Here is a 15,872-nt window from a genome sequence, read left to right on the forward strand (position 1 = left end):
GAGAAACAGAAAGTCCCAGGCTAATCTGCAGATCACGACAGGATCTCAAAAGACTAACAAATGGAGGTGTTATCCCCACCATGAAACAATGGGTGGAACTCCATATATGCAAAAGATATCCAGAGCTCCAGAAGAAAGTACGAAACAAATAGAAGAGTTTCCACACCTCAGGTGCCATCCATCTGTATGTTCCAGTCTCTGCTGTCATTACCCCCTCTTCATTCTGGAACCGAGCAACACCAAAATCTGCCACCTTAACCACCTTAAGACATAAATGCACGAATATTTAGAACACTACAAACAAGATCTGCAAACAATATGACTACACATAAATCTCGTAACCCAGTGCCAAAGGTATAGGTTCTTTGATTCAGCTGATTTTTCTTACGGTCTACCCTGTCAACATTTACCCTCACTTTTAGGAAGACAGCAATATAGATCCCCAGATACCACCAAGACCTCACATTGCTAAAAGAAAAATTCAAAATCATTCAAACTTATTACATATTGACAAAGAAACCAACAGCAATATAGATCATTAGACACCAAGGAGACCTCATGTTGCTAAAATAGAAAATGCAAAATCAATGAGCCAAAACATAATGATTTAGTGATCGAAAATTAACTTCTAACATTCATAAAGAAAAGAAAACTTTCCCTCACATGGTACAAGATCCAGTGATAAAAAGACCCTGGTCTTAATCGACCACTTGCATAAAAAGTTCAAAACAAAATATGCTATTAGATTTCCAGTAAAGTTGATATATTACTAATTTGAACACGAACTATGCAATATAATTGCTAAGCAGACAATGACAACTCATCATTGCATCATTTAATATTATATTTTTTTCTCACGAACCATTTTTCACATGTGGATGCAAAAACGAAAACTCCTTCCATCATCACATTCTCGGCTGCATGTTTTCTATCGAACAACCAACCTAGGGCCCGCACTGAACTGAGCCCACTGCCAAATCGTTCGAGCTCATCTCATACAAACACCAATCAAATTTGATTTCACCAAGCTCTTAATCAAGTTCAAAACTCATATATAAGGTCTTTGTTTTTAACAAGCAGACTGCAAACCCACAACTTGATTACAAAGCCGGAATGCATGTCTGATTATGTACTTCAAACTTATAAATATATTTTTTGAAATATAAAGTGTGAATTGTCTTAGTATGGACACCTAAGGAGCGCCACCCATGTACAAAATTTATAAATAAATTAACATATCAACAAGTTTCACTCAATCCCTCACAGAAACAAGAGGATGAACGCATGAAAAAAACTAAGAGCCTGAGACCATCTATTCTTACGGATATCTAAATCATTTACATCCTTGAACCTATCGAAAGCCCTCCTATTCCTCTTCGTCCAAACTATGTAAAAGACAGAGACCGGAATTATTTCCACTTGTTTCCACCGGCCTCTTACACCCTTCCACGCTCAAATTTCTTCCCTCACCGAATCTGCCATCAGCCCGCAAATGCTCAACAGCCCATATACCAATGTCCACAGCTTGTAAACCCCCGGACACCAAAAGCAAAACATGCTCACAAGTCTCTTCATTCCTCTTACATAGAAAACAAGCATTGACTAATATTTTTCCCCTCTTCTCCAAATTTTCAATGGTAAAAAAGACATTTCATACTAGCCTCCAAAGCAAAAGAAGAAACCCGGGGTGGGAAACTAGTCATTCACATCTACCTGATAGGGAAGTGTATATCATCATCTCCATACTTGTACAACTTCTTATAGAAGGATTTAACTGAGAAAGACCTATCAGAGGCAAGGCACCATCGTGGTGTATTGATGCTTCTAGCCAATGAAACGTAAGATAACATGCTCAATAACTCCTCGTATTCTCCAATTTCCCAATCACTGAGATATCGTGACAAAAGCACCAGTCATTCCTTCCCACCGCTACTTTTCTCTACCAGAGAGTCACAAATCTTGATATCTTTCTATTGTGCAATTGCTTAAATATGAAGAAAACATGCTCTCAGAGCGCCCCCTCTTCCAACTACTAATCCTCCCATAGTCTAACTTTATTCCCCTACCAACCTTCCACCATATATACTCCTAAAAATTTCCTTTCTCTCGGGTGATCTTTTTCCACAAGTTTTTCCCATGTGGCCTTGAACTCTCTCTGTTAAGCCAACCTTTATCATTCCATGCCAAATTTTGCTAAAATTGTTTTTCTCCACATCGCTTCTTCCTCTACGAAAAATCTCCATAATCATTTACCCTATAGAGCCTCGTTCATCTCCTACAAAGATTGCAAACCCAACCCACCAAGATATAGAGGCTTCTTGAGCTCAATCCACACCACAAAATGATACCTTAGTCTTTTACCTATGTTACCCCATAGAAACTTGCTCTATATGGCTTCCAACTTCTTAACCACACTTTTAAGAATGGTTAACAAAGACATGTAGTAAATGGAAATATTATCCAAGGTATTCCTGATGAGCATGAGTCTTCCTCCTTTTAACAAAGGCCCCTCTTCCAACCTGCCAACCTCTTCTCAAATTTATCCACCACCGGATCCCACATTCTTACCTCTTTGAAGCTAGTACCGAAAGGGAAGCCCAAATAATTGATAAGCAAATTCACAGATCTACACTCCAAAGCCCTTGCCATACTAACTGAATCACTAGTCAACACCGTATATATTTATATATCTAGGTACTTCCCTGCTTTAATTTTTGAAAAATTACAATTTCGCCTTACATGGTTCTGCCATATTTAAATTTAAACGCTATGGTTATTCCTAATGACCCGTCCCTGTAGTTTCGAAATAGTCCTTTACATAATTCCACTAGTTTTTTCTTTTGGACATTAACACATTTTTAGCCTTTTAAAAAGGCCATGTGAAATTTAACTAAACAAATGAAAATTAGAGAGAAAAACAAAAAGTTATCAGATCAGAGCTTTAAAAAGCAGTGTTTTATATAAAATATGAAAAACTATTTAACTGTCACCAAAAAAAGAGATTGAATTTGAGGAAGGACAAACATAGGGGTCAAAACTGTATTCCTCTCTTCAATTTTTTAAAATGTCCATGAGTGTGTGTGTGTGTGTATTCCTCCGCAAATTTAATGAGGCTCATTTCCTTACCAAAATCACAACTTTTAGATTTAATAGGTGTTGAATATGAACCTTAAAAGGGGAAAAAACTTGAATCAAGTTCCAAGCGAAAGGTGAACTATGTAACATTTGAAAACAAGCTATAATGCAAATATTTATTCACCTAAGCTCGTTTGGGACCCACAAATCAGACAACTATTAAATGGAACTATTAAAAGATCAATTTTAATTCATTGGTTTCCATGTTTTATGACTTAAGAAGCAGCTGCATTGACATTTAACACAAACAATACAGTAAGTACATACATTGTGGGTATCCATTAGTAGATTTGCTGTCTTCAGGTCCCTATGAATTATGTTGTTTTGATGCAAATATTCCATCCCTTTGCAGACATCAATTGCAAATTTCAGCAACTGAGAGAATTTCAAGACATTATGATGCTTATGTAAATAATCGTAAAGACTTCCTCCTGGCATATACTCTGCAATCAAGAACAGAAGTCATAAGATGCATTTGGTTAAATAAGAAAGCATGAAATATGATATACCTGAACATATTGTTGCTTCTATCTTAGACACAATTCCAAGCAACTTTGACAGTCAAACTTAAATAAGCCCATGTTTAATTAACACAGTTTAACCAGCCCTCAAGGACATTAAATAAGTAGTTTCAACCACAAAATGCAATCTGCTAGGAGATTTTCTTTCAGAAGAAAAAGGGAAATAACATTAAATAGCACCAAGGGGGTGCCATCTATATTGAAAAAGAACAAAAGTGCCAGGACATTCCAGTCTCCTGGATCTCGTTATGGGTCCTTGGAAGGTGAACTATTAGATATGAACCAGATTTTCTCGGATTTTTTTCCCTTTCTTTCAAACCTGTGTGAAGATGAATACAAGGGCTTATTAAGAGAGAACCCGAAGATCTCCTTAAGTTGTACTTAATAAACTTTAAGACCAACCTTCTGCATACATATCATAAAACAGAAGCCCATTACATAGGTCTGTCAATTACAACCTAACTGCCTTCTTAGGGATTGAAACTGCCCTCATCAAGACCAGCAACTGTTTAATAATATCCAAAACACTCGGTTTGACTTATTCAAACAAACTTAAACATAAAAATGTTGCCAAAATAGTCATCTGAATATTTATAAAAAATGAAGAAGTTGCAAATACCACCATGCATGCTATAAACATTTCAATCTATATATTATTAAAGTAGTTGCCACTAAGGACATGATCGCTAGAGTTTGTAAATAAATTTCAATACTTTAAATATATATGAACAAATTAATTTAAGTTCAAAATTAATCAATCTAAAAAAAGAAATACAATCTCTTTTTTTTAAATCTTTCTTATTTTAGAAATCCATTAAAATCAAGTAAAATCAAATTAATAATATATATATTACTTTTATAATCTGATTAACTGTCTAATCAATAATTTTACTAAAATTAGAATTAGCTAATAAAAAATTATACTAATTTCTAACTAACTATTCTATTTTAATTAAAATGATAAAATTAACAATGGCAATGTTGCAATTGTACAAGCTAAAAATTTTAGTGAAACTGAAATTGTCTAATTAAAAACTATTGTGTAAAAAAGTCTACTAACTGTTTAATTAAATCTGTTATTTAGTCAAAAATTCTACTTGAATTAAGACTGATGTTAAACTCCTAATTGTTTATTTAAAAATTATACTAACTAGTGAATTTTAATTCAAAGGGCATGCATCACATTTTTATTAATTATACCTAAATTGAAAATCAATAATTAAAATTCTATTAACCATATAACTTTAATTAAAAATAAAGCTATCTAATTAAAAATTCTAACTTTTTATATTAAAATTTCAATTTTCTAACTAAAAAATTTTACTGTTTAGAAAAGCATAATTTAGAAAGGGAAAAATATAATTGATTGACTGAAAATTTTACCAAAATAAAAAATATCTAATTAGAAGTCCTACTATCTAATTAGAAATTCTACTAAACATCACAATTACATTAACCGAAACTTCTATCGAAATTAAAACTATTTACTTGACAATTATACTAATAATTATATGATTGAAAACCTACTGAAATAAAAAGATGCAACTGTCTAATTCAAATTTTACCAAGTGCATAATTAAAAATTCTACTAAAACTAAAGTTATTTTTTTAAATAAAAAATGTGAAACAACATTAAAGTGAAACACCAGTGGGGTGCCACCCATAAACAAAGAATTTACAGCTCAGTAATGCTACATATGACATGTCCAAAATCTTCTATCTATACTTGACATGCCTCAAAAAAATAGAGTCAAAATAATGATACCAACTATCTTTAATCTTTACAATGTAATTCTCAACCCTATCCAACGCCCTCCTATTCCTCTCTTTCCAAAGCACCCACATGATAGTCAAGGGGATAAGTTTCAAAAATTTCTTCTTTTTGCAGATCCCACCCCAAGCCCATAACTCCTTCATGGAACCCGCCCTGACCCAACAAATATCCAGCAGACCATAAACCATCGACCATAAATTATGAGCAATAGATACCATAAAAGCAAATGATTGCAAGTTTCAGCATCCCTTTTACATAGATAAATAACAGGCATTCACCATCACTCTGCCTCTCTTCAACTTATCAATGGTCAATATACTCTCCCTCCCAGCTTCCCAAGCAAAGAAAACTATTCTAGGAGGCGCATGAACTTTCCATATCTGTTTGTAAGGGAACTGTGAAGCCTCATTACTGTTATACCCCATCAATACTTCACAATAACTGTGAAGCCTCATTACTGTTATAACCCATCAATACTTCATAATAAGACTTAACAGTAAAATTTCCATCATGCTTCTGTTTCCACACTAAACTGTCGCTATTAGTTTTCATTTTCACATTGACCAACAGCTGCAGAAGCTCTTCATATTCCCCAACCTCCCAATCATTCAAGTTTCTCAACACCTCTACATTCCATACCACCCCTTGTCCTTCACCATCATAGATATTCTCCACCATGCTAAATTTATTCTTAGCAATAGCAAATATATGCCGGAATTGGTCTTTAAGTTTCCAGCTACCAATCCACTCATCTAACCAGAAACAGATTTTATCTCCCCTCGCCAACTACCACTTAATATTTTGGGAGAAATTATCACAGCTAATGCCAATCTTTCTTCACACACTCAAACCATGCGAGCGGCCCGAATTGCACCAATAATAGCAATCCACCCACCTACCCCACCTCGCTTCGACCACTCTTTTCCATAGACGCTCTTCCCTTTCAAGTAATTCCATAACCATTTACCTTATAATGCTTTATTCATCTCAATCAAAGACCGGATCCCCAAACCGCCCATACTCACTGGCTTTTTCACCTCCTCCCACTTAACCAAGTAGAATTTCCTATTTCCTTCCTCATCCCCCTAAAGGAAACGGAATTGAATTCTTTCCAAAGTCTTAGCAATCTTCACCGGAATAGTCATTGTAGACAAGTAGTAATAGGAAGATTAGCAAGAGTACTTTTAATAAGCGTGAGTCTACCACCTTTGGATAAGAAATTTCTCTTCTAACTAGCAAGTCGCTTTTCAAAGGATTCAATCACCAGTTCCCACATCCCAACATCTTTATATTTGGAGCCAAGTGGAAGACTCAAATATTTAATAGGTAGATTTTCCAATTTACAGCCCAACAAGTCCGCCAAATACTCAGCATTATCCCAGCTCCCAATGCTGATCATCTCATATTTATTTAGTTAATATCCAACCCATATACAGCTTGAAGACACATAAGTACACAGCTTAAACCCATGATCATTTTCTTCTCTGGTTGACAAAAAATTATGTATCATCTGCAAAAAATAAATGAGTAACTTCAATCTGCTGGTTCCTTCTCCCAACCCACACCCCTCTCAATAAATCCAGCTCATTCGCCCTCTCAATCAACTTGTTCAGTGCTTTCATAACTACAATAAATAGTAGAGGGGATAATGGGTTGCCTTGTCTTAAAACCTCTAGAAACCTTGAAAAAGTGGGAAGGGCCACCATTGATCATAACCGCAAACGATGTAGTAGTTACACATGTCCAAATCTATTTTCTCCACCGCTCACCAAACTCCAATCTACTCAAAATGTAATTCACAAAATCCCAACTAGCATGATCATAGTCTTTTTCCATGTCCAATTTGCACAAAATCACATCTCTCTTGCTGTTAATCAAATCATCAACCACTGCATTAGCCACCAAAACAGCATCCATAATCTGTCTTCCTTCCACAAAAACATGTTGATTCTCTCTAATCACTATACCCAACACCCCAGACAATCTATTTGCAAGGACCTTCAACATAAGCTTGTATATGCAGTCCACCAAATTAATGGACCTGAAGTCTCTGATATTTTTTACCCCTTCTTTTTTTGCAATAAGGACCAAAAAAGTAGAGTTCAATGATTTACAAAAGACCCAAAGTTATGGAATTCATTAAACATTTCCATAGTATCTTTTTTAACCACATGTAAAATTCCTCCAAAATCTCATATTGAAACCATTAGGACCGAGAGCTTTGTCTCCATTGCAACTCATGAGTACCTCTTTAACCTCATCTTCAGTGAACTCCCTTTCCATATTAATTCTATTATCATTATGGATCATCTCAAAATTCAGGTTGTCAACTCTCAGTCTTCTAGAAATGTCTTCATTATACAGCTTTGCAAAGAACTCACCAGCCTCTTTCCTCATGTCGCTATTCCCCTTGATGACTCGGTTGTTCACAGTTAACTGTTCAACAAAATTGCATCTCCTTTTGTGACTGGCTAAGCAGTGGAAGTATCAAGTGTTCTATCACCCTCTTGAATCCATTTCTCTCTTGATTTCTGGCACATGAGATCTCATTCATCCTCAATTTGTAAGCCACATCAAACCTCAACCCCTTTCTTCTTGCTCTCTCCTCTTTAGAAACAACCCCTTCCCCCTCTTTCTTGTCAATGTCCTCTATCTCTTGCAATTAAAAATTTAAGGATTGATTAGTTTTATAATTAAAACTCATATTAACAACTTTCTAGATTAAAACAAATCTATCGATTTCAAAATTGATGCAATTAAAAATTCTACCAATTATCTATTACAACTTCTACTTAAACCAAAACTGGCATGCCCAATTTTATTATTGTTGAATTAAAAAACCTAATGACAGTTCTGCTAATTGTTTAGTTAATTTTACTATATATTATAACTGGCTACCTTCAAATTCTATAATAACTAAAACTATCTAATCAGATTATAGTAACTACTGAATTAAAAATTCTCTATCACAATAAAAAATGGTTAAGTAAAAAAGACATGTGCCACACTTTTATTACCTGAAAATTTAACTGAAATAAAAAATGTGAAATTAAGGATTATACTTTTTTGAGCAGTTCAGTTAAGGATTATACTAATTGTCTCAGAAGAAATTCTACCAAAACTAAATTGCTTAGTTAAATTTCTATGGTCTGAATAACTAGAGGATGAGCATGGAGCACATATGTTGTATTTTCCTTAACTGTATTATTAAAACAAAATTTTTTTAAACTAAAAATTATACTAACTATCAAATTAAAACGTTTACTAAGAGCATAACAAAATATTGATTGACATGGTCAATTTATAATCCAAGCTAGCACGGGCTATAGAACTTTTTGAAACCAAATATTATACTAATTGTCAAAATAAAACTTTTACTAATAGCATAACTAAAAATTAATATGGTAAATTTATAGACCAAGTGTAGCAGGGGCTAACAAAAACTAGTTAAATACAAAATCCAACTGCAAAATAAAAGAAAGAAACAGAAGAGCAAATTAAGAAGGATATTTCAGAGAAAGAAAGCATTTATTTGTCAGCAGAGTGTTCTGTACCTGTGACGATACATAAATGAGGAGCCTTTGTGCAAGCACCAATAAAACGAACGACATTTTTATGTTGGACTTCTCTGCATTTAAGAAAAGAAGGCAGTATAAACATCGAATAAGTCATTAATTGCACTTTTATATTTGTCATGCTACAACTGCCAGCCAAAAAGTAATCACATCTGAACACTAGTTTAGTATTTAATGCAAAAAAATAAAATTAAGGACCATCCTCCTCTTGTGTATGCTTGTACTTGAGCATAACATTGCAAACTAGAAATGATAAGGAAAGCCAAAAGGAGAGCAGAACACGCTTCAGATAGTTCTACATAAATGAATACCAAAAGTAGTGAGCTCAACCATCACAACCAAAGACGTCATCCAAACGAATACACTTTCAAAACAATTAAACAGGAATGACTAACCTAAACTGTTTTGAAGGAAGCTCGTTAGCAGATGAAATTCAAGTCAGTTCCTCTGCAATAAATCATTTTATAAAAGAGAGAATTTAAAATTACAAGAACAGAATGCTAGAAGCCTCAGAGAAGTTTCTTATGCAAGAACCACAACCACCGGTTACAGGAGCAAGGGGAAACTGCAAACATGAAAGATCCTAACCTTACATCTAAGAGACTAGAGATTAAAAAGTCACCAAGGTCCTTCAACATATTTACTTTCTGCCGTTAAACAACCAAATTCCACTAGAACCAGCATAATCAATGTTACATGATTGACTAATAAAAATTTACGATTGCACATCAAAGTTCGAACCATTATATTATTGTAGAAAAGGCAGGGAAGGTTAATTTTGCCACCACTATTCTCCACACATGCCAAAATCTCCTAGTGCAAACTCAGTTACTTATGGTCTTTTGATTCAATTCCTATTCTGTTCCTTTACTTACTTATTACAATATTTTTTAATAATATAAAATTAAATTTTCATGCTTAAATCATTTCAAAATTATTCCTTGAATTTAAGGTATACTTTAACAAGATAGAGTTATATCTTAAATTCTTCAGAAATTGATTTCTAATTCCCACCTAGCCAGGTAGAAGGTAGAAACAGTTTCTAAGAAATTCCAGATAGGATTAAACAGGAATTAAACAAAGGGGCGACCACAATAATTGGTTCCTCAACATTTAAAAATATGACGAAGAAATATGAAGTGAGTTCCAAGCAATTTGCCCAGTTTATGTAATTTGTTATTTCTGTACACCAGAGGCATCAAGTAACTCATGAAACTAAACAAGATTAGGTTTATATTCACCTAAAAAGTATAGATTTGGAAACTAGGAAATTTTTACTGAATATTCTTGGTGACTTTCCTTCTTTGAAAGATTTAGAAATTGATAAATGTCAAATCGCAAAATGGCATAATCTCTGCCACTGTGCCTCACAGCTAGAAGGAAACTTTCACTAAATAAGAAGAGCAACATAGCGAGAAAAACAAATTAGTATTATATTTACAACCACGTAAAATTGCCATGGCAAGAGATGATTTATAAAAACAAACAACAAAGTTTGCACCTCTTTTGCTTCAAAACAAACCTGAAAAGATCAAATAGTTAATCCTAAGACTAGGAGAGTAAGTTAAGTTTCACTGGATAAACTTCAAGAAATCTGATGAACCATAAGGAAACCTTTTTTTATTCACAGGTAAAATTAAACATTCTCCTAGCAGGATTAAGAAATATAAAATAAAAGAAAACCAGTACAAATTGAATGTTAGTCAAGTAGCTCCATGGCTTCTTACCTTAGAATCGCCACCTCTTGAGCAAATTCATCCTTGATGGCTTCATTCAAATGCTCAGATCTAAGAATTTTAATAGCTACATCTTGACCAAGGTAAACCCCACGATACCTTCAGAAAAAACATAAAAGAATAGGTGAGCCTAAATTTTTAAAGAATAAATAAATAAAGCTACCAAGGAGACAAGTCTAGACAGACCAACTTACAGATCTCCACAAGAACCAGATGCAATTCTTTCTCCAATTTTCAGAAGTCTTCTGTCTATTTCCCAGTCTCTGGATTTTATATCTGTCACTGAAGTCTTATTTCCAGCTGAATGTGAAGAACCAGACCATGATCCCTGAATTTTGAATCGATGTGAGTCAACACAATCTCATTAGTCATAATTTCCTTGAACACAATGGAGTTCATACAAGTAGAAAAAAGAAAAGGTTAAGCAACAATAGCCAACAAGCACCACTGAGCTGAAAATAAGTTAAAACGATAGAGCACCAAAACAAACATGTAGAAGAGATGGTAGCCCAGAGATGGGAAACAGGTCGTCAAACAAAATACTAAATAGGCTCATTAATTGCTTCATAAAGCAGGTTTGACATTAAAGAGTAAAATCATATTTCTTTTTATTATTCTTAAACCTAAGCAAAGAATAGCAACGCAGACAAGGTTACTTTATATAAAGCATTGATGACAAAGCGACTTCAGGATAAAAGCAGGAAAATGAAAATTAGCGAGCTAAAAAATTAGAGAAAAAGGCAAACATCTCAAAAGATGCTCATTAAAAAGACAAGAAGGTGGGGTGAAAGGAAATTTTAAATACTCTCTTACAACTAGATTACCATTGTAGGTTTTTTTGGAAAGAAGGTGATTCAAAACTACAAACTACTGTGGGAACATAATGTACCGAACAACCTATAGAACATCAAACATTACGATCTTTTAAGACTCAAAAATGTATATATACTCCTATCTTTTAATATCCATATTTTACACTAATTTTTTACTTTAAAGGCACCCATAGCGAACCAAAAAACTCAACCAAAGGAAAACAAAGGAATGTTTACCTCACTTCTACCAATTGCTTTTTCCATAGCCTTATATAAATCATCTGTATCCTGGCCATAACATTGCAAAGTCAGCAACATTCGGACTCAGCAAGATCCCTGTCATAAAGCAAATATAATCATAATGCTCCTTAATATATTATTGGGTTTATGGTCCTGGATAATGTAGAGGTTGTTTAAAGTTACTGGCCTAACAAATTTTAGACATTATAACAAAAGTATGACAAGGTAATAATTGAATGCCTTTATCCAGGAAAGAGATACCATAACCAGTAAAAATAGTGATTAATCGTCCATTTTCAGCAACATGTTTTTATCACTAATATAAGTACTATCCATAACAGCCCAGATAATGACACTAACTTGAGATAGAAACAGTAGAAACAACAGATACGATATATGGATTGATGTATAACATAAGGACTTCTTATTCCCATCCAAAGAAGATGATACTTAACAAATAATGATGTCACAATGATTCACATAATACACAAAACCCAAAATTCACGTAGAGAAACAATGCAAATGTTGTAGACCTAGTACCTCAATAGGCCATCCATCTACCACAAACACATCCAGTGAGTATCCGTCCGTTGTCGAGAACACATGAGCCTCACGGATGTTAAGTCCTATGTCAGAGAGCAAAGCAGAAAGCTAGAAGAAAATGACATTGAGTTAGATGACACCCTCAGTTTGGAAGTCATTCATTTTGAACTTGGTATTAAAAATTATTTCACTAGCTTTTAACAACTTATTGTACTTCTAGTGTGAGAGATGAACATGAGGCAACTTATTCACTAGCCAGAAGAAAATGACATTGAGTTAGATGACAAGCTCAGTTTGAAAGTTATTCATTTTGAAATTGGTATTTACTGTGAGAGATGAACATCAGGCAATCACCCATCCCCCTCTCCACTCCCTTCCCAGAGAGAGAGAGAGAGAGAGAGAGAGAGAGAGAGAGAGAGAGACAAATGAATTTAAGAAAACTAACTAATGTCAAACAGAGAAAAATGTATTTAGGTGTCTCTCGAATAAGTGAATTCCATAAAAATTGCAAAAAGTTCATTTGAAAATCTTAATTTCTATATTTGGAGTTATTCCAAACATGAAATTCAATTCAAAGTAAAACTTCAAATGAAACAAAAACAATATATTTCAAATTCCATCAAAAGTTTATGTAATCTAAAGAGAACTGACTATGAATCATAAACATATACGTTGAGATACAAATAAATTCAAAGTACCTGTATATTAGAAATGCAGAACCAAAACTGCAAGGTATTCCATAAAATATTTTAGAAGTTCATGATTTATTCCAAAGAGAAGAATTCATTTACAAGTGAATTTCTTCTTAAAATCATTTGGAAATAAAAATGAAGTTCATTATAATACATTTTTAATGCATAACCTTAAAAAGACTTAGTTTTTGAGGGATTGTTTATCATAAGCTAACCAGAGAACTAACCAAATGCATTTAAAAAACAAAACAAAATATAATTATATAAGATGCTAAAAAGTGCCATTAAAGATTTAGTAAAAGATGCAACTATTATGATCATACAGATATAATTGTTCATACATACCTGACTAAGAAGCTTTGGTTTGTCAACAGTGGAAAATATCACTTCATGAATTGGTACCTGTAAGATATCTTGCCTGCATTATATCTTTTAGAAATCAATTTATGCCCCATACAATACCTATATGCATATATATTCATGCACAAATACATTTGCAGCAGTGCACAAACGCGCATGCGCATTCACAGATTCATTGTAAAAGCATACAGTAAGCAAGTTGCTGAATTCATATGGTTATGAGTGCTATTAAGGATACTTTTATGACAAACCACCACTAGAGTTTCATTTTGATATTTCCTTTTCATATGTTTTTGAGCTGCAAAAATCATAATGGAAGTCAACATGTGAAGAATGGAAACAATCACATGTTACACTTCATATTCCTGCTAATTCTTTTTTTTTTCTGAAATACATATTCCAGCTAATTTATAAAGCCAACAACCTAGCATGCAGTTGCCTGCTATCCTTGTTGCATGTAATTATATAAGCTCCAACAAGCTATTGTTAGATAATTATGCACATTTTTTCAAGAATTCTAGCTTATCTCACTTAGTGTCTGGTTCTTATCACATATTGCACTTTACTTATTGTACCTGACACTGAAAGTTCTTCTCAGTGCATTAATGCGTGCCAACATACAGCTTTCTTGTGCCTTTTAACATTGCTATTTTTGACGAAAAATAGATAGCAGAGGTCAACATTCAAAGCAATGCACACATGCACATTTCAAAACCTAGCTAATATGCAAAATCAATGGAAGAACAAAACAGATCTACCATAATGCAGCAAATTGTTCATCAATTGATAAGGTTGAACCAACTCATCTTCTAGAGGCACATCAAGGATAGAAGAAAAAGCCGGTGTTAGCAAGGGTAGCTGCTTGTGCTCATGCCAAGTTCGGCTGCACAACAACTGCTTCTAAAAAAATATAAGAATCATATATTGAGAAAGCTCCTCAGCAAAATAAGGATTCCCAGCTATCTACCTAAGTTGCAATCATGACATAGTAAGCAAAGTTTTAAGCTATAGAACTTTTTTCTTTTGAGAGAGAGAGGGAGAGAAGGTAAGGACATTTTTGTTTCAGCAAGAGCTGTTGCCTGGTTGTTGGTGAAAGAAAATTTCTAGTTCAGCAGCAAACCATTGTTCCACATCCCAACAGAAAAAGAAAAAAAAATGATCATTGATAAAGAATGGGAAAGATAATTTTTTCAAATGGCCAACGGGGAAAAGGAACAGAACAGAATTTTTGAGAGACACAACAGATCAAGGCATTACTTCGAAGTAAACTCTGCTATTACCAAGGAATATTATGAAAATATTCCCCAACTACAGCTAAATTAAATATTTACAAATTCCATCTTTCACAATAAAATAGATACAGAAACTTAAGCATGCAAGTAGCTTTTGCTGTGAAATTACCTTTTCGAAATGTCTATTAGGTTTATCTCTTCTGTGTCCTTCACATTCTTTCTAACATTCAAGTTTAGGTCCTCAAGCTTGGAGCATGGTTCAAAGTCAATAGCATAATCCCTGGTACTATTGAGAAAACAAAAAAAAAATGTAAATAAGATACCAAAAAACTTTCACATATAGAACCCAAACAGCACTGCCACCTTATTTCGCCCTCTGTGTGTGTTTGTCTATGTACTTGTGTAAAGTGGACCAGTCATAGAGCACCAAATAACAAATGTAGCATTCAAGCATATTAAAAATTGAACATAAGGTACCTCTTATGCGATGGCATGACTCCATCTGCCTCGCGACATGGCCTTATGGTAGAAACAGTATTTTCAAATTGAGGATCACCATCAACATCAGCTTTGATGCAAATATTCTACCCAGCATTGCACAGAAATGCAAAAGAATAGACAGAATTGAGTAAAACCAAACAAGTTGAGAGGTGCATATTCTTATGAGATTTTCTTTTTTTCTTTCTTTAAGAGCAAGATAGGTGCACAACAACCCAAGTTAGGTGCACAACAACCCAAGGAGTAATGAATTACCAAGAACTTCAGAAAGCTTCAAGGTATCACTCAATAACAGGAACGAAGCCACGTGTATCAAAATTAAAAGTTTTAAGAGTTCCATAACACCAAACATGTGTTACCTAGACTCAGATAAAACTGTTCAATACAAGTGATCGTCTACTTTCGAGTGCTTCTATCTCTCTTAAACATTCATTTTCTGAAGGATCCAGACTAAGAATCAGTATTTTCATGACATCCAACATTATTAGGATATTTCACTATATGGAATTATATCCAGGTTGAGACCAATACAAGCTACATTGGAAATCAGAACAGAAGCTGAACTTTCTTCTTTTAATGTTAATACCAAAAGATCAAAAGTCAAGAAGATAATTATATTCATGTCAGTCTTCATCTTGACAAATACAAAGAAGTAAATGAAAATTATATAATTGATATTCATGCCAGTTGTCATCTTTAAAAGAGACAAATAATCAGATTTTCATGGGACAATAGGTGAAAGTTGTAATTAAAT

General features: G+C 33.9%; 1 protein-coding gene across 5 annotated transcripts in view; it reads right to left on the minus strand.

The window, feature by feature from the left end:
- LOC110815245 (serine/threonine-protein kinase STY46-like) overlaps nt 1–15,872 on the minus strand; it is a 29,274-nt gene that overhangs the window by 4,334 nt on the left and 9,068 nt on the right. For 3 of the 5 annotated variants that reach the window (XM_088206322.1, XM_088206340.1, XM_088206336.1), the window contains 11 exons: nt 15,098–15,204; nt 14,790–14,906; nt 13,374–13,446; nt 13,035–13,061; nt 12,334–12,444; nt 11,791–11,841; nt 10,936–11,069; nt 10,733–10,840; nt 8,985–9,058; nt 3,403–3,578; nt 167–262 (listed from right to left, as the gene is read on the minus strand). In XM_088206322.1, coding sequence (XP_088062448.1) covers nt 167–262; nt 3,403–3,578; nt 8,985–9,058; nt 10,733–10,840; nt 10,936–11,069; nt 11,791–11,841; nt 12,334–12,444; nt 13,035–13,061; nt 13,374–13,446; nt 14,790–14,906; nt 15,098–15,204 — 1,074 coding nt within the window. The remainder of the gene's footprint in view (nt 1–166; nt 263–3,402; nt 3,579–8,984; nt 9,059–10,732; nt 10,841–10,935; nt 11,070–11,790; nt 11,842–12,333; nt 12,445–13,034; nt 13,062–13,373; nt 13,447–14,789; nt 14,907–15,097; nt 15,205–15,872) is intronic. The other 2 variants (XM_088206332.1, XM_088206326.1) reach the window with 2 other exon arrangements.

The sequence above is a fragment of the Carica papaya genome, chromosome 1 (assembly GCF_054855325.1).
Source record: "Carica papaya isolate Zhongbai chromosome 1, ASM5485532v1, whole genome shotgun sequence".
NCBI lineage: Eukaryota > Viridiplantae > Streptophyta > Magnoliopsida > Brassicales > Caricaceae > Carica > Carica papaya.